At 34.2% G+C, this 25,827-nt stretch overlaps 1 protein-coding gene across 2 annotated transcripts in view; it reads left to right on the plus strand.

Annotated features, from left to right (window-relative positions):
- RFX7 (regulatory factor X7) overlaps positions 1-25,827 on the plus strand; it is a 135,167-nt gene that overhangs the window by 47,015 nt on the left and 62,325 nt on the right. For both annotated transcript variants that reach the window (XM_030318117.1, XM_030318118.1), the window contains one exon: positions 10,343-10,376. In XM_030318117.1, coding sequence (XP_030173977.1) covers positions 10,343-10,376 — 34 coding nt within the window. The remainder of the gene's footprint in view (positions 1-10,342; positions 10,377-25,827) is intronic.

The raw sequence follows: 25,827 nt of genomic DNA on the forward strand, positions 1-25,827 counted from the left end.
TAATTCTGTGTTATTTGAGGAAGTAACAAACTGCTTTCTGCAGCAGCTGTACGGTCTTACATTCCCGTGAGTAGTATTCAGTGGTTCCAATTTCTCCACGTCCTCACCAACAGATCCCAGTTATTTTTAAGAAGACATAGTAAGTATATAAATAAATATTTCTGGATGATGGTGTTAAGGGTAGGTTGCTTTTTAAAAATATTTTACCTTTCAAACTTTATAGAATTAGCCACTATTACTGTGGTTATTTTTTAAAATGTGAAATTTTGTTTGTTCTCATTTGAGCAAACTAAAATTCTTCACATTCATTATAGATAAGTATAAGGCAAAACTGTCTTTTACTTTGATGACTGTGAGTTGAGTCATAATCTACAAAAAGGATCTGAAGTCAATATATTTTTAATAGAATTCATTATTTTACAGGAAGAGGAAGCTAACAAAGAGTTTGACTTGTCCTGACAAGGCTAGAATGCAAGAGCTTCTTACAGTTGATATATTACACTGTACCTCACCTACCTCAGATTTTCCATGAGTGAAGTCTAATATCTAGCATTCATAAATCACAATTTCTGCAACACAAGAATTTTGAATCAGATATTTAGGAACTGTGACTGACTTTTAATTCTGACTTGGAGACTCTACATAAATGTAGAAAAAATATTGAACTTTTGGATGGAGGCCAAACCTGTTGTAAGAGAGATGAGTGAGAGTCTCTTAATATGATATTATCTGTAATAAATAGTTTATAAACAATTTGTAGAAACTGGAGAAACAGTCTCTGAAATGTTTCTAGCAAGCAGTCTCTAAATGTTCGTTCAGGCATACTACTACTTACAGAGTATTAAATTCGGTGTATATTTGGCCCATGACTGCTAATTTATTGTATCATATTTAAGTCTGAAGAAAAGAGAATATTACATGGTTATTTTTTTTTATTTTATTTTATTTTTAATATATGAAATTTATTGTCAAATTGGTTTCCATACAACCCCTTATTTTTATTAAGTGTGAGGTAAAGTAGGCTTAGACTAATTTTTTTTTAACATCTACTTTCTAAAATTACTGTCTCTTTTGTATAACCCCACTAGCACGAGGTAAGAAGTTATTTCCAGCTTCACTTTTCAGTTCAATTTAGGGAAAACAAAATATGCTTTCTCAAGCTGTATCTCTCTTCCTTAAATTAGTATAAGCTCTTCTTGCTGGTGTGTTTCCTTCTTTTTCCTACTCTATAGGTCTAGGTTTAAGGTTTTTACTTCGTAACATTGTGTTGATCTGACTTGACGTGCAAAGCTTAAACTGAAAGATGGGGCAGATGAATGATTAGCATGTTCCCTAACCTTAGTAGTTATAATACCACAGCAAAATTGTGATACTGATATTGTGTTATTTTTGTCTAATACCAATTACCAGATTGATACTATTTAAAATGTTTACAAAACTAACAATTTTTTTTTTAATTTTTTTTTCAACGTTTATTTATTTTTGGGACAGAGAGAGACAGAGCATGAACGGGGGAGGGGCAGAGAGAGAGGGAGACACAGAATGGGAAACAGGCTCCAGGCTCTGAGCCATCAGCCCAGAGCCTGACGCGGGGCTCGAACTCACGGACCGTGAGATCGTGACCTGGCTGAAGTCGGACGCTCAACCGACTGCGCCACCCAGGCGCCCCCAAAACTAACAATTTTTTTAAAAAAACAGTGAGACCAGAAGTTTGATGCATTTGAAATCTAATAAATTATCAACAATTTAGAAAATGTCAAAAAACATAGAAAAATACTCATGTTAAACATATTATCATTTGAACATAAGTTATTTGTTGATAAAATTAATAAAATGGCTTTATTCAAAAATAAAAATGAAGAACTATACTATCTACCTTTTTTAAAATGCTCAAATGTGCATCAGTGGTTCATTATTAGAGTGGTGAATGTATTTTTATGTATATTTTTCCTGTTTCTGAAAAATTTTCTTAAATTGGAAAAATAATAGAAAAAGTAATTATAAGTTAATTCTAAATATATCCACAGATAATACCATTTCTTGTTTTATAAGTTCAAGACTTTTTAATTTAAATTTTTATATATTTTTCATTTTTGACCAAAGTCTTTGATGCTTATAGCTCAATGAGTTCAAAAAGGTCTTAAGATTTGTTCAGAAGTTCCCCAACAACTAAACTCATTGCCTGTCAGAGAGAAAGCCAAGAGGAATAAATACCTCCTGTCTCTTCTTTTGCTCTCTTATCTCCTTCCAGTGACTGATACTGGCTCACTGGAAACCAAAGAAGGGAGCCATATAGATACAGTGCATGAGGCCAGCCTCCTGGGTTATTGCAAAGGATGAGAACTGGATCTGGAAGGATTTTCTGGCAAACAGAAAATATCCAGCCCAATCATTTTGATTTCAAGACATCACTTTTTATTTCTGTGTTTTAAAATGTATATATAGTATCCAGTTTTTGTTCCTTACCTTTGTGAAGATTTGATTATATTTTGTTCTTCTTGCATAGCCTTCTAGTAGGGGTTTCATGCCCTCTTTTTAACGGCAATGTTCTGATTTTCATATTAGGGGTTTCCCCCAATTGTGTAACTATTTGAGTATATTTAAGAGTGAGGCAGAAAGGCTTAGAAACTTTTTATAGGTGATTGGGGCTGCTGCTTTCTGATTCAATAGGTCTAGAGTGGGGCCCACAAGTTTGCATTTGTAACTACTCCCAGGTGATAGTAGTCCAAGAATTATATTTTAAGAATCACTTCATTAGGGAATGCTCTTGAGATTCACATCTATGGAAAGAATGGAAGAAGGCAGAGGGAAAATTAAAGTGTAGTGCTGCAGTATTTGGAAGCTGGAATCATCCATCAGAGTTGGTCCAAGGTGGAGTAAGGAACTGGGCCTTTATATCCCCATGTTGATCAGTCTCTTGGTTTGGGCTGTTCCTGGAAAGAGATATGACTTGGGGAGTGAAGTTTTCTTCAGCATAGACAACCCCCAGACAGCAGAGATCTTTCTGCTGGAAGCACTACCAGCAGCTGAAGGGCAAAATTCTTTCCTGTAAAGGGCAGATGGGGCAAAAAGAGTTCATACGTTCTCCTTCCAAGCCAACCCCACCCTTATCCTAAGACATCCACTTTTTCTAATTTTTCTTTCACCATAGATTGATTTTGCCAATGCTAGAACATCATATAAATGGAATTGTACGGAGTGAACTTTTCCAGGTGGTGTCTTTGGCTCAGTATAATATCTACTAGATTCATCTATGTGTTTGTATGTATATATGTCTTTTTTTTTTTAATTTGCTAAGTACTATGAATATACCACATTTTTATCCATTCTTCTATTGACTGCCATTTAGATTGTTTTCATTTTGGGGCTATTATGACTAAAGATGCTGTGAACATTATTGTAAAAGACTGTTTTGTGAATAGTTTCATTTCTTTTAAATAAATACCTAGGAGTAGAATTGTTGCATTTAAACATAGGTTTATATTTAACTACCAAATTTTTCAAAGTGGTTTTTTCTTTTACATTTCCATCAGAAATGTATGACAGTTGCACTTTCTCCAAATTCTTGCCACTTCTTGGTGTTTTCAGTATTTTTGATTTTAGCCATCCTAGTGAGTATATAATAGTATATCATTATGATTTTGACTTGCATTTCCTTGATGATTACTGATATTGAACATCTTTTTGTATGCTTATTGGACATTTGTATATCCTTTTTGTGTGTGTGTAAACTATTCCTGTTGTTTGCTTTTTTTTTTTTTTTTTTTGTTTGCTTTTTTATTAATTGGCTTTACTGTTGAGTTGAAGGAATTTATTACATATTCCAAACATAAGTCTTTTGTTAGGTATAGGTTTTGCAAATACTGTTTTTGGTTGGTGGCTTATTTTCTTAATTGATGTCTTTTGATGAATAGAAGTTGATTTTCATTTTGATGGGATCTAATTTAGTTTTTTTTTTTTTTTTAAAGGTTATTGCTTCTGTGTCCTAAGACATCTTTGTATAATTTTAGGACATAATAATTTGTGATTTCTTCTAAGCACTTTATAGTTTAAATTGTTATAGTTAATTTTAAGTTCCAATTCAAATTTAGGTGTAGAATGAATTATGTTTATTTGTTTATAGATACATACAGTTATTCCATCAGCATTTGTTGAAAGGATTTTCCTTTGTCTCTTGAATTCCTTTAGTACTTCTGTTACAAATCACTTCGCTATATAGAAGTCAGCTATCGTTCATACCACTTTTTTTTTTTTACCACATTTAATGTTAACTGTACTCCGGCTGCCTTCAAAATTTGCTTTTTATCTTTGTGTTTTCATCTCTTTGACTATGATAATCCCATGTGTGGTTTTCTTAGTGATTACCCTGCTTGTAGTTTGATGAGCTTGGATATGTAAGTTTGTGTTTTTTACCCAGTTTGGGGAAATTTTGGTCATTTATCAGATATTTTTCTGTCCCATTCTCTCTCCTCTCCGGCTGCACATAGACCACTTGGTGTTGTACTACAAATCTCTGCAGCTCTGTTTATTATGTTGAAAATCTTTTTCTTTCTCCTTTAGATTCAGTAAGATGTATTGATTTATTTTCCAGTTTAGTGACCCTTTTTCTGCTGTATCTGATCTCTTAAGGTAATCCAATGAATTTTTCATTTTAGACATTGTACTTTTTTTTTTAGTTTTAGAACTTCCATTTGGTTCTTTTCCATAACTACCATTTCTCAGCTGAGATTCTCTGCCCTCCACACCATGTATACATTCTTATGACCATATTTTCCTTTAAATATTTGCACATATTTGTAATATTTGCTTAGAAATCCTTGCCTACTAATTCTGACATGTAGATCATTCAGGATTTGGTTTCTGTGAGCTGCTTTTTTATCTTGAGTATGGGTCTCTTTTTCCTGTTTCTTCTTTCTGGTAAATTTTGCTTGTGTAATAGACATTGTTGGTGATATGTTGTAGGCTTTGGATTCTGTTATTTTTCTCCTTGTGTTGTGGGTGTTTTGTCTTTTGGGTTTTGTTTTTGTTTTTTATCCCGGTACACTGGATTCAAATGCCAACATTGCTCCTATAATAGGCGGCAGCAAGAAGGCTCAGCTCAGGTCTTTCCACCTTCCAGCTGTTACTTTTTTCTGGAAGCCCTGCTGTCTTTCCCAGAAGAAGGTTATCCAAACATTTGGGCATAGTTTACATAAAAATTTTGTGGCACCTTCCTTTCTGGGATTTCATCTTTCATGTTATAGTAGCTCTGGCAATCCCAGATATTGTCCTCTGCTCCTCAGCTGGCAAGACAGCAGGTTTCTGCTTCATTCTTGTGGGCTCAGTGCTGCATGGGGGGGGGTAAGAGGCCTCAGGCAACAGCCTTATAAATACATATCCTACCCAGTGCAGTTCCCTTCTTTTAAGGATGCCTTCCCTCCAGTTGCCACCTGCTTTTGGTCACTCTCTTTAACTTTAATGTTTGTTTTTATATGTGGTCCACAGTATATCATTGTTGTATGTGGGAAGTTACCTTGTTATTATCTGAAGCAGGACATTAGAAAATTGAAGCGTTATTTTCTTTTCATCAAATAAGCATCAAATATTTAGGAATATTGTAGGAAAGTATAAAATATACCCTAAATGGAATATCACAGTATATCATATTAAAACTTTGAAATAAGAATTGGAAACAGAACAAAAATGTCTGCTGTCACTGCACTCTTCACCATTAGACTAGAGATTTTAGCCGATGTAATTATTTAAGAGAAAGGAGGAGAAAAAGAAGCATAAAGACAGAAAAAGAAGAAAAACATTTTCATTAATTGTAAGTGAAATTATCTACAAGAGATTCTACATACTATTAGAGCTAATAAGTTCAGGAAGGTTTTTCGATACAAGGTCAGCATAGAACTAACAGTTTTGTGCACATCAGCATGTACATTAGCAAGAACCAATTAGAAAACATAATAAAAAAAGTTATAATTCATGGTACACGGTATAATTCATCTGTAAACTAGCTAGGACTTTTTCTAACAAAAGATATAGGGAAAATTATAAGAACTTTTTAACACAGACAAAAATAAATCCAAATTATGAATTAGCTCTCCCACTTCAATCTATAACTTCAGTACAGCTCAGTATAAATCTTAGCAAGATTTTTGTGGAATTGAAAAAACCGAAAAAATCGCTTAGAGTCTTTTAAGGCCCAAGACTTATCAAGGCTGTTATGAATATGGTCAAGGAGGGTCATGGAATAACTAGACCTAATTTTTAAAGCACTAATAAACTTAGAGTGATGACTCGGAGATAGACACACAGATTAATAATAAAATAGAAAAAAAGCCACAAGTAGGTTCAAGCACACGTGAAAACTTGGCATAATAAAATAGGGTACAGTTGGCTTGCCAAAAAGAGTGTGTGTGTGTGTGTGTGTGTGTGTGTGTGTGTGTGTGTATTTATTTATTTATTTATACACACACACATACCATACCATACATAAGAATAAATTCTAATTTGAATAAAGATCACAATTGAAAAGCTAACTTCAAAAATTTTAGAATGAAATATGTCTTTAAAACTAGATAGGGGGCACTTGAGTGGCTCAGTCAGTTAAGCATCCAGCTCTTTCATGATCTCGCGGTTTGTGAGATCGAGCGTGAGATTCAGCCTCACATCAGGCTCTACACTGCCAGTGTGAAGCCTGCTTTGGGATTCTCTCTAACTCTCTCTCTGCCCTTCCCCTGCTCATATGTGCACATGAGCAAGAGCTCTAAATAAATAAATAAATAAATAAATAAATAAACAAACATTAAAAAAAAACTTTAGGTAGGATGTCTTAAGATAAAAAATATAATCATAAAGGAAAAAAATTGATAAATTTGACTAAATCAAAAATTTTAACTTTAGTAAGATGTCATTAAAATGCATCATTAACAAAGTTAAGTATATGTAAAAGAGAATTAGTGTCCAGAATGTATAAAGAACTACAGCAATTTAATAAGAAATAGTCAACTCCCTTAAAAATGGGCAAAGAGGGGCGCCTGGGTGGCTCAGTCGGTTAAGCGTGCGACTTCAGCTCAGGTCAGGATCTCGCGGTCCGTGAGTTCGAGCCCTGCGTCGGGCTCTGGGCTGACGGCTCAGAGCCTGGAGCCTGCTTCTGATTCTGTGTCTCCCTCTCTCTCTCTGCCCCTCCCCCGTTCATGCTCTGTCTCTCTCTGTCTCAAAAGTAAATAAACGTTAAAAAAAAAATTTTTTTTAAAAATGGGCAAAGAATATGAACCAGCAATTTACAGAGGAAAGAACCTATATGGCCAGTAAGCAGGTGAAAAGGTACACAGTATTGCTAGAAATTGGGAAATGATAAATTTTAAAAATTTATATTCCTTAGAATAAGTAATATGTGTATTATATGTCATGTATAAATGGCATTTATTTGTGCAATTTAATAGGAAAATAGGGATTATCATATATTGCTGATGGAAATATAAATGGATATTACTGCTTGGGAGAAGAATTTGGTAGTATATAATAAAACTGAATGGATACATCCATGAGACCCAGAAAATTAACTTCTGAATTTCTAACTGAGAGGTTTTCACATGTGTACACAAGGAGACATGTACAAAGTTTATTGCAACATTGTAGAAAAACTGTAAAGTACATAACTGGCTTTCAGTAAATGTGAAATGGATGAATAAATTTGATATATTCATCCACTGAAATACTTTTCAGACATTATAAAAAATGAATGCATTTCATCAAACTGTAGATCTCAAAATAATGTTGAATGAAAAAAGATAGTTGCAGAATATATATATATATATATATATATATATATATTTAATGTAAAAGCATTTATATAAACATGTAAAAGCTTCTTGGAACAACAGTGTATGTTGCTTGTAGATATTTGTGTATCTCATACAAATATTGAAATATCAACTGGGAAAGTTACACATCAGATTAGTAAGTTGTCTTTGGGAAAGTAGTGAGGTATGATATGAGACTGGACAGAAGATCAAAGGGGACTAAAAATCTATATCCTTCTATTATGCTTGTGTTAAGTATGAGGTAAAAAATCATCAAAAGGCTAGGTCAGGTGATTGCCAAGGTTCATATCTAGCTTAGAAGCACTTTCACTTTACTTTTCAAGTTTATTCTTTGAAAGGCTATCTTTTATACATAATTTTTAGCGATTTACCAAATTGTTTGTGATAAGAAGACATAGTCATCCTCTTCAGATATCCCATAGATCAGGTTTCTGATAGAAGAGGAGTATATCTAGAGTGATGCTTTAAAAATGAACACATTTTCAATTTTATATTAATTTCTCTACAAACCCTTTTTTAAGTGATCCGTCTTTCCAAAGAGTTTTCTTCATATGGGGGACTGAATGTTTTTGTCATTTATTCACTTAACAGATTTTATTGAACACCTAACATGTGCCAGATTATAATACCCCAGGGAGCAAAACAGATAAAGCCTGCTTTCATGGAGTTAAATTCTAGTCAAGGAAGATAGCCGGTGACAAATTAATAAAAATATAAAATGACTGGTGGCAAGTGCAATAATGAAAAGTGAAACAGAGCAAGGAGGAGAGTGATGGAGAATATTTTATCTGGGAAAGTCAGGGAAGAACTATCTGTAAATGATAACATCTAGCAAAGTTATGAAGAAAATGAACAGATAAGCCATATGGGAGAAAAGTCTTAGAAGCTGACAGAAAACGCCAGTACAAAGGCCCTGCACCAGCCTTGAGAAAATAGCACCCAGGATAGTGTGGCAGGAGCTGAATGAATGAGGAACAGAGGAATAATAGGAGATGAGATTAGAAAGCTAGCTGAAGGCTGGGTCATCCAGGGCCTTGTTGGCCATGATCAAGACTGGAGGGAAGGACTAATGTGGTTTGGACAAAGAATCACTCTGGCCATTTTGTTGACAATAGCCCACAGAGTTGTTGAGGCAAGGAGGGGGAGGTGTTAAGGAAAGAAGCAGGGAGACCGTTTAGGTTACGGTAACACTTTAGACAGGAAATGTTGGGGGTTTAGAAGAATGTGGTGAACAGTGTTTGGATTCTTTATTTTTTAGGAGCAATTCTTAATCTGTAGATTACTCTCTTATCTCAGGGAAATTGTGGGAGTTACTAAGAAGAGAAAAAAAAATCACACTTTAACTTTAGCTGCTAATGTGTTATAAACTATACAAATCCCAAAAGATTTAAAAACGTCTAAAAAGTCTTCCGTGGGATTGTGGGAAGGGGATTTCATTTCCTCTTAAGTGGAGGTATCATTTGCTTTTCTTGTTCTTTTTAGTCATTCTGATTTTTGCAATTGAACTTAAGTCATACTTTGTTCTTTAAAATGTGAAATTTGAAATCTCAATACAAATGAAAAATTTTGAGGTTATTGATTGCATTGACTGTAATGAAATTTAAATGTTGATTTTTTACTCTATAGATTAACTGCATAGCTGTATAAAGAGGCAAATAACCATTTTTTACATTTATTTGACTAGAATCTTTTATGAGAGATAATTTTGTTTGTAACATCTTTTAAGATATAAACTATCTCTGAACTTTATATGTGATTTCATTGCATTTGAACTTTAATGTGTTATAACAAAATTCAGATGACAGTTAAATTATTTTATACTGACTTCATTTGTATTCTGTATTAATAATTCACTTATTCAGTGGCTCAGTTAAATTGATGTATAGTGCCTTTATTTGGGTTATTTATTTCTTTTTTTAATTTGATTTTTTAATGGATTATTTATTTCTAAATACATTATCCCCTTCCAATTTATTACCATAGTAGTTAATCTTTATTACTACTTTTATGTCTACGGATTCCTTTCCCTAGGCTGTGTGCCTGTGCATGAGCGAGCGTACATATGTGTGAATGGGAGGGAGAAGAGGACAAGAGAATCTACTTTATAACAAGTCTTTAGAAATACAGATAATATTACACCATTATGGCTTTTAAATGCCAAACAAGTCATTTTCCAGAGTGGCAGGCATTGAATAAAAATCATAATTCATTATAAACTCTCTGTCCTATTTCTATGTATTATAATACATATCTGCATTTTAGTATGTCTCTAAAAACTTAATTGTTTATTCAAAACATCTGTTAGAATGATACATTGTAACAGTAATAGGTTGACTGTAGCAGTGAACTCAAGATATTTTGATCATGCTTTAGGGCTGAATTTAGTACAGTGAATGGGAAATAGATGTATGTTATGCTTTGTGAAAGATGCAGTTTTAGGGTATTATGCCTAATGTTAAAAAAGAATTTTACTATTTCAAATATTTAATAAATTTATCATTTTTATTAACCTAACTTTCTTTTTCTTTTAGCAAAACTGTACAATCTAAAGTGGACTGCATTTTGGTAAGTAAAATAACTAATATTAAAGTTCTTTTGTAATAGCCTTTTCCACTATATCAAATATATTATTCTTGAGTAAATATTTATTTTAAATATAACTCAATTTTAGCAAATAAAATTTGACATTCAATTACAACCCTATTGGTGAACTGGCTACAAGCTATGTAGATACTTTCCTATATCTCATCAATAATGAAATCACAACCTGAGGCTGTTGCGTGTTTTTGAAGCTTACTGGCTTTTACTTAAGATGTTTGATGGTTTAGTTTTGTTGATAGCATGCATATTTTTCCTATTTAGGTTGCTAGACATTAGGAATTAAAGCCAAGATAATAGTTCTAATTTATGTTGCAGTTAATAGAACTCTTAAAAATGAATTTAAATGAGAGCCTTTTTAAATGCTTCATGGATTAATTTTTGTTGGTATACTTTTCATGTTTGGTTTGATGGCCTTCAGGAATTAAAACCACAGCAATAGTTTAAATTAAGATTGTATTTGTAGTTCGTTAGCTCCTCTCTTGAACATGTGAGGGTAGGACATGAAGCTACTGGGGCTACTGGAATAGTACTGATGTCTTTAATGAAATCTCTGCTAATGGAATACTCCCTAGGCTCTAAAATACTCAGTGACTCTGCACTGTTAGATTTCCCCACAGTGTTCTTGTAGTTAGTCCTCTTCCTAGTTTTTTGTGACATCAGAACTTTTTTACTCAGTTTCCATGTTCCTTATAAGCCAATTTTTTTTGTGGGAAAGGGAGGATCTTTACTGTCTGGTGCTGAAATAGTATGTAATATGTTATTAGCTTATGAAATTATTATGACCTTATGATATTATTAGCTTATTAGCTTCTAGGTAGGTGAATAAATGGGAAGAATTCATAGGAGAGGTGGTAATTTGATCAGTTCTCCTGTGCTTTTCTAACCTAATAGTTGAAATTAAGTACTTCATGGAGATGTTTTTCCTTGTTTCTTTCACTTACCCTTTCTTCTTCTTTTTTTCTTTATTGGCCACACAATAACCCTCTGAAGTAGGTAATCTTGTTACCTTCCTTTTATAAATGAAGAAACATGCTGTTCGCTTCAGAAAAATAATTAAACACCTTCTGTCTAGCAATGCTAGCTAGATACATGGGATTCAGAATAAAAAGGACGTATTCCCTTGCTCTCAAGAATTCACTGGTGATCACAGTGTCATATTCAAGAGTGCTGTTAAGACCTAGGAAGATAGTAATTGGGGATGGAGGGATGACTTTGCACCCAATCCCCAGAGGATTTCCTATCTGCCCCAACCCTCAAGAGTTTCATTGTTTATCACTCAGTAGTTATGGCATACTGCTTTCTTTTCAGTACCTGAGATAGTGTTGGAGGATTATTCAGCTTTTGAAGAAGACTGGTGGAATTTGTAAGATATGACATTTATAAAATACTAAATAAGAAAAAGGCTTTTAAAAAATCTTTCAAGAGTTCAAAATTGTTTATATGTTAGCATAAGGTTTAAAGTTATGTATATTTGATGAACAAGATAGTAAGATCTCTGTCCTCATGAACCTTATAATTTATTGAGTGAGGTATGTATTAGATGAAGTCAAATAAATGAACATTATATCTTCAGATAATGATAAATGCTATTTATCATTACAAAATTTTTGTAAAGCAAAAGGAGGCAAGTCATGGGGGTAGGGCAAATTTAGATTGGATGATCTGAGGAAATGGCATTTGAGAGGAGAATCCAGCCTTGTGTGATGATTTGCCTGTGACACTTACTAGGCAGAGGGAATAATAAGTACAAAGATTCTGAAGCAGGAAGGAGTTGGGGACATTTACAGAATACAAAGTGCCGTGATCTGGAACTTATAGAGAGAGGAGAGAATGATAGGAGAAAAGTTCAGGTAGGGAGAAGTTTTTTTTCATAGGGTATATTTGGCCATGGCAAATAGTATGGATTTCATTCTCAGTACATAGAGAACCAATTAAAGGGTTTCAAGTAGGAGAATAGTTATGAAATGAAAATTCAAGGCTCTTGCTCCCATGATGGCAGTGGAAGATGGAAAAAAAGTATATGGATTCAAGGCTTATTTTGTATATAAAGCTAATAGACCTTGCTTGCTTATGCATTGAATGTGCAGGGAGAAACAAAGAGGAATCAAGGATAATTTCTTTCAGTCTAAAAGATTTCCTTTAATATTTCTGGTAAGGCATGTTTGCTTTTAGTGAATTTTCTTGGTTTTTCTCTGTGAATGTCTTTATTTGCTTTCGGTTTTAAAGGATAGTTTTGCTGGAAACATAATTCTTTATCAACAGGTTTTATTCTTCCATCACTTTGAATATGCCATTCTGCCGCCCTTAGCCTTTGTTGTTTCTGATGAGTAGTGAGTAATTTATCATGTTTTTTTTTTTTTTTGTTTTTTTTTTTAAATTTTTTTTTTCAACGTTTTTATTTATTTTTGGGACAGAGAGAGACAGAGCATGAATTGGGGAGGGGCAGAGAGAGAGGGAGACACAGAATCGGAAACAGGCTCCAGGCTCCGAGCCATCTGCCCAGAGCCTGACGTGGGGCTCGAACTCACGGACCGCGAGATCGTGACCTGGCTGAAGTCGGACGCTTAACCGACTGCGCCACCCAGGCGCCCCTATCATGTTGTTTTCATGTGCATGATGAGTTTTTTTTCTCTGGTCCATACCAAGATTTATTGAAATTCATTCACTTGCTTGTTTGCTCACCCATTTACTCTAGCTTTCAGCACTTTTTGTGTTACATGTGTATGTACGGATCACTTTGTGTTTATCCAGCTTGATATTTGATGAACTCACATCTATGGATTATTCTGATTGGGGAAGTTCTCAGCCATTATTTCTTCAAATATTTTTCTGTTCCTTGAATTTCCCTCTCCTTCCAAAGCTTCCATTACATGTATGTTGAAATGATTAATGTTATCCTTTCAGTCTCCGAAGCTTTGTTCATTTTTCTGATTGTGTTTCTCAGTGTTCTAGTTTCTCTGTCTTTATTACAATTCTCTTTATTTGAATCATTGTCATCATGTTTCCTGTGTATATTTAAACACAAGCACCCTTATCCTGGCAGTACTACTGTCCGGATCATATGGGATAGGTCATGGGAGTAGACCAGGCAAGAATGACACAGACTTTCAACAATTAGTACCTAAAGTTCAGTTTTTAATGACGAAACATTTCTTAACATGTTGTTTGCCATTAGTGCCCAAAGCCCTAAAATTGTTCTTCTTGACAGTTTTATATCATTATATAGTTATTTTAAGGGGAGGATTTGCTGACCTCATTTTCTAGATTCCCCAGCCTTCTCACAAAGATTTTATATGTTTTCTTGTAAAATTTTATTATTTTAGCTTTTTCTATTAGGTCTTTTTCTGTTAACCATTGTGATTTAAATTTGTGTTTTGTATGAGGTGAACTGCAGTCTTTCTTTTACCACGTGTATGGATATCCAGTTGTTCCAGCGCCATTTATTGAAAAGTCCACCCTTTCCCAGTCACCTCCTATGTCAAAAATAATCATGTGTGTGTCCTTTTCTATCCTCTTTTTCCCCATCTATTGCTTTATCTTTCCTTATGACATCACCACACTGTCTTTTTTGTGGTAGCTTTGTAGAAAGGCTTGATATCAAGTAATATAATGGTTGACATTGATTTTAGCATTTCCATGGAAATTTAGAATAGATTTGTCAATTTCTTTCTTTTTTTTTTGTTTGTTTTTATTTATTCATTTTTGAGAGACAGAGAGAGACAGAGCACAAGCAGGGGATGGGCAGAGAGAGAGGGAGACAGAGATTCTGAAGCAGGTTCCAGGCTCCCTGCTCTCAGTACAGAGCCCAATATGGGGCTCTAACTCAAGAACCATGAGATCATGACCTGAGCTGAAGTCAGATGCAAAAAAAAAGGAAAAAATGTAAGTCGACTGGGATTTTTGATTGGGATTACAGTGAATTTATAGATCAATTTGGGGTCAGTTGACATCTTAACAACAAATCTTTTAATCCTTGAGCATGGTATATCTTTATATTAGTTGGTTCTTCTATAATTTTTCTCAACAGTGTTTTATAGTTTTCTATGTATAGGGTTTATATTATTTATGCTTAACTTAGACCTAAATATTTTAATACTTTGGATGCTATCATGAATGGTATTTAAAAATGTTTGTTATATAATGTTTTATTGCTAATATTTGTGTAGACCTTGTAGTCTGAAAACATACTAAGTTTATATATTATATTCAGAGGCTTATATGGAGAATCCTTTGGATTTTCTACCTACTTAATCAAATTGTCCATAAATAAAGACATTTCATTCATATTATTTTTTTAAATGTTTATATATTTTTGAGAGAGAGAGAGAGACAGAGAGTGCATGTGGGGGAGGAACACATATAGAAGGAGACACAGAATCCCAAGTAGGCTCCAGGCTCCAAGCTGTCAGCACAGAGCCCAATGCCAGGCTTGAACTCATAGACCATGAGATCATGACCTGAGCCAAAGCCGGACGCTTAACTGACTCAGCCACCCAGGCACCCCAGGATGTTTCATTTTAAACATCTATTTATTTTTATTCACCTTATTGCTCTGCTAGGACCTCCAGGACAACATTAAATAGAAATGGTGAGAGTAAATTCCCTTTCCTTGTTCCTATTTAGAAGAAAACCAATCATTCATTCACTTTATAATATGATGTTAATACTACTTTTTTTCGTGGATGCTCTTTTCAAGCTGAGAATGTTCCCTTCTGTTCCTGTTTTTCTAAGAGTTGTTTTTTTTTATCAAATGCATGTTTTATTTTATCAAATGCTTTTTCAGCACTCATCAAAATAATCACAAGATAATTCTCCTTTCTTTATTCTGTTAACATGGTGAATTACACTGATTGATTTTCCCAAGTGAAACCAATCCTTGCATTTCTGTGATAAACTCTACATGATACTCTATACTTCATGTGTTGCATTATACTTTTATATATTACTACATCAGATTTGCCATTTTGTTAAAGAGTACTGTCTGTATTAATTAGGGCTTTGGAAATACTATTTTCTTGTAAAATCTTTTTCTGTTTTTGGTATCTGGGTAATGTTGACTTCATATAATGAGTTTGGAAATGCTGTTCTCCATTTTCTGAAGCAATGTATTTAAAATTATTATTTCTTTAAGTGTTTCATAGATTTTACTAGTAAAACTGTGGGAAAGGTATTAGTTACAAACTTAGTTTCTTTTATTATTACAGGGCTATTCTTCTGTTTATTCTTGATACAGTTTTAGTATTTTAGTCTTTGAAGGAATTTGTTCATTTCTACTATATTACTGAATTGTTTATGTAGTGTTGCTTATAATGTTCCTTTATTATCCTTTATTGTCTGTAGAATCTGTAGCAGTTATCTCTGATTCCTGATAAGGGCCCTTTATATCTTCTTTTTTTCTGGATCAGTTTAGGTAGAGGTTTAATAATTTTATTGGTCTTTTCACATGAATTGAGTTTTGGCTTTATTGATTTTTCTCTTTTTGTCAGTTTTCTATTTTGTTTCTCTTCTAGTAAGTATTATTTCTTTCTTTCTGCTTACCTCTGTTTTAAATTATTCCTATTTTTCTAGCTCCTTAATATGGAAACTTGAAACATTTTTTCTTTTCTGTTGTAAGCTAAAGTGCTGTAAATTGTCCTATAAGCACTGGTTTAGCTGTATCCCATATTATGTTATGTTTTCATTATCAATTTTTTTTATATTTCCATTCTCACTTATTCTTATACCCATGGGACACTTAGATATATCTTGATCAGTTCCTAGATAATTGAGTATTTATCAACACTTTTTTGTTATATATCTTAGTGGATAAATTCAGATGATTCATTCCACAATCCAAAAATATTCATATAAAAATGATTACAGTAGTGTAATATAATATAAAGTAATAAAGAAAATACAAAATATAAAGAAAAATAAGCAAATTAACCTGTAGTTAACTTTGAAAACCTTTGTGGCTGGTGTGAAGGAGACAAGAGAGAGGAGGGTTATTGTGTAGGATAGCTTTCACTATCAGTAACAGAATCACTGCCATCTTTTGGCTCAATGGAATCTTTTTCTTTTTTGTACAACTTTAACAAGGAACCTATCCAATGACCTACAATGAAGCAAAGCATTCCTAAGGTTACTCTTGTGTGGAAAAGCAAAGGACTGTCCATAGGTGCTTTGACATGACAAAAAATACACTAGTGCCAATTGTGGGCACCTTGCAGTGTTCTGAAAAATTACTGACCGGCACACACCGCAGCCTGAGACCAAGCATCCGAGCATGGGAGACAATCACCCACAATCCCACAGCGAGTGAGAGAGAGAGAGAAAGAGAGAGCCATCCGCTCAGTTGTGATCATGTGACATTGGGCATCATGTAGTACTCGTATTGCAAGACACCACTTGTTTATCAAGTAAAAATTTATTAGAAATGTTTGCTCATTTTGCAGAACACTCGCAGAACAAGTTACTCGCAATCCAAAGTTTCACTGTGTATTCAACTGTCATTGGATGGAATGTTCTTAATCTAACACTTAGGTCCAGTTGGTTGTTTTTTTTCAAGATATAAGGATCCTTTTCTTCCCCCCCTTATTTCAGTTACAGAGAGAGATACTAAAATGTCTCTCTTGTGATGGTTAATATTTTTTTCTCTGTGATCCTGGCAGATTTTGCTTCACGTATTGAAGCTATTATTGGACATAAATATGTAGAAGTATTATGTCTTCTTTGTAAATTGGTTCTTTTATTATTATGATGTTTCCATTTTTATCTCTGATAATATTTTTGCTTTGAAGTCTGCTTTGTCTGCATAATCTTCCCCTCTTATAATTGGTGTTTGCTTGTAAGACATATCTTTTTCGACCCTTGTTTTACTCTTAAGCATTATAGGTCTTTATGGTCAAAGTGTGTTGTTGCTGTTGATGACATCATATATTTGTATCGTTCTTACCCAGTCTGACAAGCTTTATCTTGTTACTGCTTACTTGTATGGCTGAGTGTACACATAAGATTTTGCATTTATTTTCTTGTAGGTCTACTGTTAGTTCTCCTAGTTTTAGTTTATCTGCAAAAAAAATCCTTTAATTGCCCTTCATTTCAAAGGACACTTCTTTGAATAAAGAATTCTAGTTTTTCTTTCATCATTTTAGCAGTGGTGATTCACTGTCTTCTGGCTTGCACAGTTTCCATTGGGAAGTTTGTACTTATTCTTGTTTCCCTGTATGTAATACATTCTTGTTTATTCTCCTTTAATATCTTGTAAGATTGTTTATTAGTGGTTTTCAGCGGTGCTATTATAATAGCCTTAGTATGATTTTCTCTGTTTTTGTCTTGCTTTTTGTTCATTGAGCTCCTCAAATGTGTGAGTTTATATTTTTCACCAATTTTCAAAAAAATTCCTAGCCATTGAAATATTCTCATTGCCCCTTCCATCCTGGAACTCAAAATAGGTCACAAAGGCTATGCTTAGTTTTTTTGTTTTCCTCTTTTTGCTTCATTTTGGATAGGTTATATTTCTTTATTATCACATTCACTAATATTTTCTGCTGATGTGTCTAATCTGCTGTAAATCCCATTGAGTGAATTATTATCTGTTTTAGATCTTGAATTTTTCAGGTCTAGAAATTCTACTTGGATATTTTGTTTTGTTTTATTGTCCATTTCTCTTCTTATTAAACCCTTGTGCATATTTATAATACTTTCTTTTAAGTCCTTGTTTGCTAATTATATTATCTTTAAGTCTGTTTTATTTACTGATTTTTTGTTTATTGCAGTTATGGGTCATGTTTTCTTCTTTGCATATATAATTATTTTTAATTTAGTATTTATTTGTTTGTTTATAGTGTGTGGGTTTTGTTCTCTTCCTTTAAAGTGTATTAAAGCTTTCTTAGGCCAGGAACTAAATTACTTGTAGAATAGTTTGATCCTTTGCTGTGTTTAAGCTTTGTTGGGGCAAATCTATAATGGCATTTATGTTAGAATTTAGCTTTTATACTAAAATATAATTTCTGGTGTCTATACTGCATTCCTTGGGTGTTCACTGAGATCTCTCAATTCTGTCTAATCAGAATTTGAACATGTCATAGACAAATACAGTTCCCTGGTGATTCTGTACCCAGCTTCATGGAGTTTTTCTGTACTCATACAGTTTAATATTCAGCAGTAGATTCCAAATCTACATGATTTGTGTAGATTTTGAAGTGATTTCATATCTTACTTTTGGTAGTTTGCTTTCTCAAACAGTGATCTGTGTCACTTTAGTGTATCAGTACTTGGCCATGTTCTGCTTGAGTTCCCCCTCCTTGTACCATTTCACAAGTTGCCTTCAGATGGAATTATCTTATTTGTGTCTTTTCTCTCAGATGTAACAGTTCTATGCTAAAACAGTTGTTGGGTATGTTTTGTTTAGGTTTTTAGTTGGTGAAGTTGGGAAAGGTGCTCCAGTGTCAGGTACTCCTGTGTGGCCACATTCATAAGCCCATTAATAGATATTTTAAAGATTCAGTAAAATGTACAGGTCCCTTCAACCCCCTTCATTTCCTAGTGAGCTGTCATCTACTCTTCTCCACAAAAACTGTTTCAAACTTTTAAACTAAAGTTCCCAAACTCATTTCTTCTCTTACTGTCAGCAGATGATCTCACCTCCTACTTTTCTGAGAAAATAAGAAGACACAGTGAAGGTATTCCACAAAATTAACACTGTTTCTTATCCCCAACTCACTAGTTGCTCACTTCTGTACCTATTGTATCCCTTCTCTTTTCTCCTAATAGTAGAAATATCTTTCTGCCTTTCTGAAAGTTGATCTCTGTCTAGGCTCTGATCCCATACCTTCCTATCTCAGAATTTCTTTATTCTCTTCTCCTGTTTTTTTTTTTTTTTTTCTCATTTTCAACTAGCCTTTTTCTGTTAAAAGTTAAATGGTTAATCTTTTCTCATCTATTAAAAAAAATCCTTATTGAAATTCACAACCTTTCTCTAGCTACCGTGTCTTCCTTCTTTCTTTTGAAACCCATTCTCATGCCTCACCTTCCATTCACTCTTCAACTCCAGCAACAAGTCTTCCAGTAACCACTTCTCTGACACCTGTGTTTACCAAGAAGACCATGAATGGTCGGTCTCTTATTGCTAAATATAACGGTCTCAGTCCCTAATTTCACCACCCTTTTTCACTTGACTGTTGATCATTCCCTAACCCTCCTCATTTAGTACGTTCCTATTCTTTTCATTCCTTAGATACCATACTATCTTGGTTTTCCTGCTACATCTTAGGCTGTTCCTCTCCAGTTTCCTTCAAGAGCCTCTAGTACACGTCTACCTGAATTGTCTGCGTTCTGTCTGTATTTTCCCATGATTTTTTCATCTACTTTGATGGTTTCAATTAATGTCAGTATGGTGATGTCTGCTAATTATACATCCCCACCTTAAGGTCTAGATTTCATTTATCCATCAAGTTTACCAGAATGTCCCATGGTTACTTCAAACTCCTCTTTTCCAGAACCAATCTCATTGTATCATACCCCAATTCTTTTTTTTTATATATATATATATATGAAATTTATTGACAAATTGGTTTCCATACAACACCCAGTGCTCATCCCAAAAGGTGCCCTCCTCAATACCCGTCACCCACCCTCCCCTCCCTCCCACTTCCCATCAACCCTCAGTTTGTTCTCAGTTTTTAACAGTCTCTTATGCTTTGGCTCTCTCCCACTCTAACCTCTTTTTTTTTTTTTTTCCTTCCCCTCCCCCGTGGGTTCCTGTTAAGTTTCTCAGGATCCACATAAGAGTGAAACCATATGGTATCTGTCTTTCTCTGTATGGCTTATTTCACTTAGCATCACACTCTCCAGTTCCATCCACGTTGCTACAAAAGGCCATATTTCATTTTTTCTCATTGCCACGTAGTATTCCATTGTGTATATAAACCACAATTTCTTTATCCATTCATCAGTTGATGGACATTTAGGCTCTTTCCATAATTTGGCTATCATACCCCAATTCTGAACCTACCTGTATTAGTTTCTTATTGCTGCTACGACAAATTACCATAAACTTAGTGGCATAAAACAAAACAAATTTATTACAGTTCTGTAGGTCAGCAGTCTGACACGCCTCACTAGGATAAAATGAAAGTAGCATCAGGGCTGTGTTCCTTTTGAAAGCTGTAGGGGAGAATCTGTTTTCTTGCCTTTTTTAGCTTTTAATGGCTGTATCTTCAAAGCCAGCAGTGGCTGCTCAAGTCAGTCTTACACTGCATTACTTTGACACTTTTTTGTGTGTTCAGAGTTCCCTCAGGCTCCCTCTTATCTGGACACTTGGGATTACATTGGGCCTACTGTATAATCCAGGATAATCTCTCCATCTTAAGGTCCTTAATCACATCTACAAAGTCCCTTTTGCCATGGAAGGTAACAGGTTTACTGTTTTCCTGGGAAGAAAAGATTAGGACATGAACATTCTTTGTACCATATTGTCTTAGTGAATGTACTCATTCATCCATCCTAAAAACCTGGTAGTCATTCTTCATTCTTATCCTCAGTGTACCTCATATCTGGTCAATCACCAAGTCCTATCAATTCTGCCTCCTTAATTGATCCATTTTTGTCCGTCCCTACTGCTGCTGCATTAATCCAGGTTGCCATACTTGTTAGAAATACTGCAGCTCTTTCTCTGCTTCTAGACTCTTCACTTTCATTCTGTCCTCTGCAGCACCATTATAATCAGCTTTATAAAATGTGCATCTGTTATTTTATACCCTTGCTTCACACCTCTCACCAGATCCCCATTATTCTTTGTTAAGTCGTGGGAGACCTTTCATACTCATGTCTTACTTCTCTTGTTTAACCTTACCTTTTTTCACTCCCTCCACAGGCTCTCATTAAGGCATAGCGAACAGTTGTGAAATAAGAGAATATATACTCTCTAGAATAGTGCTGTCCATTAAAACATGGCTATTGAACACTTAAAATGTGGCTAGTGTGACTGAAGAACTGAATTTTTATAACATTTAAGTTAATTTCAAGGGAGATAGCTACATGTGACTAGTGGCAACCAGTTTGCGTTGTGCAGGCCTGGTTCTCAGGCCTCGTTGTGCAGCAATGGTTCTCAACCAGAGGCATTTTTGCCCCCTATGAGACATTTTACAATATCTAGAGACAGTTTTGATTTTCAACAGAGTGTGTGACCAGCATCAAGGAGGTAGAAGACAAGGCTGTTCAAACATTCTACAAAACACTAGACATCACCCTGTAACATATTTATCAGCCCAAAATTGTTTAATGTTAAAGTTGAAAAAACTCTGGTCTAGACCATCTCTTCTTCTTCTTCTTTTTTTTTTCCTTCTTTTTCTTTTTCTTATATTTTAAGATTCTTAGGTATCACTCCCTCTGGAATACCATCTGTGATTTCTTAGGTCTGAGTTTGATACATCTGTGTCCCATATTATCCTGTGTTTTAATTACATTTCTTGGTATTATGTAGTCATCTCTATGATAATTATAATAAGCGTTTTTATTTGTTCTTAGCTTCTCAAGTGTAGGAATATATTCATTATAATATGGGCAAAGGCATATGACAATGATCAATGCATGTTTGTTAGGTATATGAATGAGCATAAACTAATCAATTATTAAACATTGCAATTTAGAATATAAAGAAGGTTGCCACCTTCAGTTTAGGCATTTTAGAGACCTTAAACTTGCTAAGATATTTGAATTTATTTTTTGGAATTACTTCACAGTTTGCCAGTAAGAACAGAAACTTATTTCATTGTTTTGGAGGAAAAGAACATTTTTTCTTTTTCTGACATTTTCCCTTTTTTCTTGTTCTACTCTACTTACATATACCCCTTCCTTTCCTACTCTCCTGTTAGGAGGTAACCATCCTGAGCCACCACCACTCTCCTTTACAGACTGCAGATGGGGAACTAAAACTTTACTGCATAGATGCAGGAAGGACGCAAGCAAATGAAGTGGAACTAACAAGCCAGAAACTAAGGAAACTGTTTAGCAGTATAGCAGAATGGCTCAGAGCCGAGGCTATAGAATGAAACAGACGTGAGTTTGAATCCTTGCCCCAGCCAATATTACCATTACTGTTTGAATTTGGACAATTTTAACCTAAATCAGTTTTGTAACAAAGGACATAATAACAGTACCTATTGCAGAGTTGTTGTGAATATTAAATGAGATAATTAGTATAAATACAGTGCCTGGCACATAATAAGCACACATGGCAGCTTTAGTTGACAGTGTTATATGTGTAAATTGATAATGTGGATCTAATTGACTTAAATTACCATAAATTTGTTTTTAGAAGTCTAAACATTAGTTAAAGACACATGTTCATCATCACAGAACATATCGTTTAAAAATGAATGCTGCCCATATGGAAACACTGAGAGGAGAGCATTGAATCCCTGAAACCTCGTGAATGGAAGATGGAAAAGGTTGGGAATCTCCTGGCTAAAGCCTTCTGAGAAGCCAGAAGGTGCATATTGTAGAACAGATGCCGGTGTCAACACTCCATACTCTCTCTTCCTCCAGGCCTTTGTAGATGCTATTTCCTCTGCCAGCTGTGCCCTTCTCAGGTTTTTTTCACTTGGATAACTCCTGCCCCTTCTTTTGGACTCGGTTCAGAAACCTTTTCAGAAAGTTTTGTTCATCTACTAAGAATGAATTCAGCTGCAGATAACAGAAAACCCTATTGGTGGCTTACAGAAATAAGAGTTTGTGTTATCTAACAAGTCCAAAATTAGGCATTCTAGAGTGGTGCAGTAACTCAACAATGCCACTGGAGTCCTAGGTGTTTTGGTTTTTTTTGTTTTTTTGTTTTTTTGCTGTGTCATCTTTTGTTCCAGTCACATCATTGATGGCTGCTGCACTTATCTGCCTTTGTCCAAATGGTGAGGCAGGAAGGGAGGAAAGGCAAAAGAGCTTTCTTCTAGAGACGTTCTGTCTTTATTTTAGGATACTTTACTTCCCTTCTGAAAACCCACTTCAGAAACTTCAGACTCCAGAGTAATGTCATTTGGGTGCTCCTAGCTGTAAGGGAAACTAGAACATGGAGGATTTTTTTTTTTTTCTAGCCTCTATATGAAAGGAAGACAAAGAAGAAAATGGTTAGCAAATTATGTATATATGTATATATATACTAGTTCAACCTATCTGCATTACCTTCTCATTTAAGAGCCCCTGCTTTCATGCACCCTATAAAACACTCTGTACTCCTCTTAAAGCTCTTACCACATAGTATGCTAATCACCAGATTAATTTGTTTTCGTCTCCAAAAATAAGCTTTTGGAAGTAAAGACTATTTCTTATGGTCTTTATATCCCTAGTGCTTAGCACAGTGTCTAGTACATGGAATATACTCAGTAAACATTTGCTGAATGATTATTCACAAACAATAATTATCAAAAAGAATGTATAATATGCATATAATATCCCCAAATAGAGTTTCTTTGTATTTGTTATTGTTTTTGTTGTTAGCGTTTATTGAGTATGTATTACCATATGCCAGATGAGTACTTTACATGTTTTATCACTCTGTCTTCTTAATTTGCCTATGAGGTTAATCTTGTTTTCATCTTCATTTTATAGACAAGGAAGCTCAGACAGGTTAAGTAATTTATCCAAGGTCATAAAACTTGATAATTGGTAGAATTAGGTTTTTAATCTAGGTAATCTGACCCCAGAACCCAGGCTTTTAAAAACTGTGATACACTATATCATTTTTTAAAAATATCTGAAACATGAGTTTATTTGTGAATTTTTTGAAATTCTGTTTCTTATTATAATCAAGAATTATTTCTCAAAATATTAATCAAGAATTATTTTTGAAAATAATTTTCCAACTTTAAATCTGAAATGAAAAAATTAAAATCTGATTTTATTATTTTACTGAATTTTAGTAGTCAGTAATTCTAAATGCAATTTAGTTTTTTGCATGCAGGTTGCTTGAATGCGTTTTAAAGAAATAACATTGTCTCTAAAACAAAATAGCTAAAATTATTCTAATTAATTAAATCAATTATAATTGTGAAGACTATACCACTATGAAATCTAGAAGAAGTGAAAAATTTTAAATTGTATCTATGCTAGTTTTAAAGCCTAGCATTTTGCCTGTTTATCAGTAAAGAAAAATGAAAATATTTGTAGTGGTATAATTGTGAATAAAATTTTTTTGTTAATGTTTTAATGCTTTTGCAATTAAAGCATTTGGTTTTTACTTAATTTTAATGATAGCCAATATATCTTAAACTAAATTTCTCATGAGTTATAACACTTTTAGATCTATAATGTCGTTATACATTTGTAAAGTTGATCCAGTTACATTTTTTTTTTTAATGTTTATTCATTTTTTGAGAGAGAGAGTGCAAGGAGGGTAGGGGCAGAGAGAAAGAGGGAGACACAGAATTCAAAGCAGGCCCCAGGCTCCAAGCTGTCAGTACAAAGCCTGATGTGGGGCTCGAACCCACAAACTGCAAGATAATAACCTGAACTGAAGTTGGAGACTTAACCAACTGAGACACCCAGGCATCCCCCAGTTACATTTTTTATAACCTATTTAATAGTAGAGACTAAATCTTAACCCTTGCCATACCTAGTACTGGAAGATTAGCTAGACCCCAGCAGAATTTGAAAGCTGCTCAGTCCATATTGCTTAGTCCTCTTGCCTTAGTTTAGTTAAATGAACTACCTGACAGGTGTAGGAAGGCCTGAAATGTGAGAGAAATAACCATGAGTGTAATTGGTATAGGAAAAGCCTGTTTTGGTTAGAGGCCATCACAGCGAGTTGGGGAATAACAGTTCACGTTTCCCAAAATATGGTCCTTGGAAGAATAGTCCCATAGAATGTTAAAATATTATGCAAAAAGTTTGAAAAGTCAAAAATGTTTCATGAACTTTGGATTAAAAAATATCTTAAAAGCTGTTAATATGGTGTTACATGTCATGAATCTTAAGTACTCAGTGTGTTCTATATGTTTTTCCCCTCATAAGACTTATCATGAAAATGGTTTTCTGGGCCACACTGTTTAGGAAGTGATTGGTAAAATCTGTAGAGCAAGTTTCCAGAATAGAGAGAGAGAAATTATTTCCCGTATGTTATCATTCGGAACTACCAGGATATTGAGAACTTCCTACTTACGTTACTGTGTTTTAGGTGTTTGCACCACCAGGAAGCAGTGTTTCCAGCAGTTCTAATGTTCAGGTTCCCTAAATGATTAGTCCTGCTTTGAAATTATTAGAACTAATAATGGTTAAGGGGGCGGGCAGGGGAAAGACTATATGTTTTGGTTCCTGTTAGGAAAGGCTAATGTAAATATTAAATAACATTCAGTTTGTCAGGAAATCAGTCGGAAGCACCAAGAAAAATATATGTCTCATGGATTAGGCAGTTCAACAGCAATCCTAGTAAGAATATAAATGT

Source organism: Lynx canadensis, chromosome B3 (assembly GCF_007474595.2).
Source record: "Lynx canadensis isolate LIC74 chromosome B3, mLynCan4.pri.v2, whole genome shotgun sequence".
Taxonomy (NCBI): Eukaryota; Metazoa; Chordata; class Mammalia; order Carnivora; family Felidae; genus Lynx; species Lynx canadensis.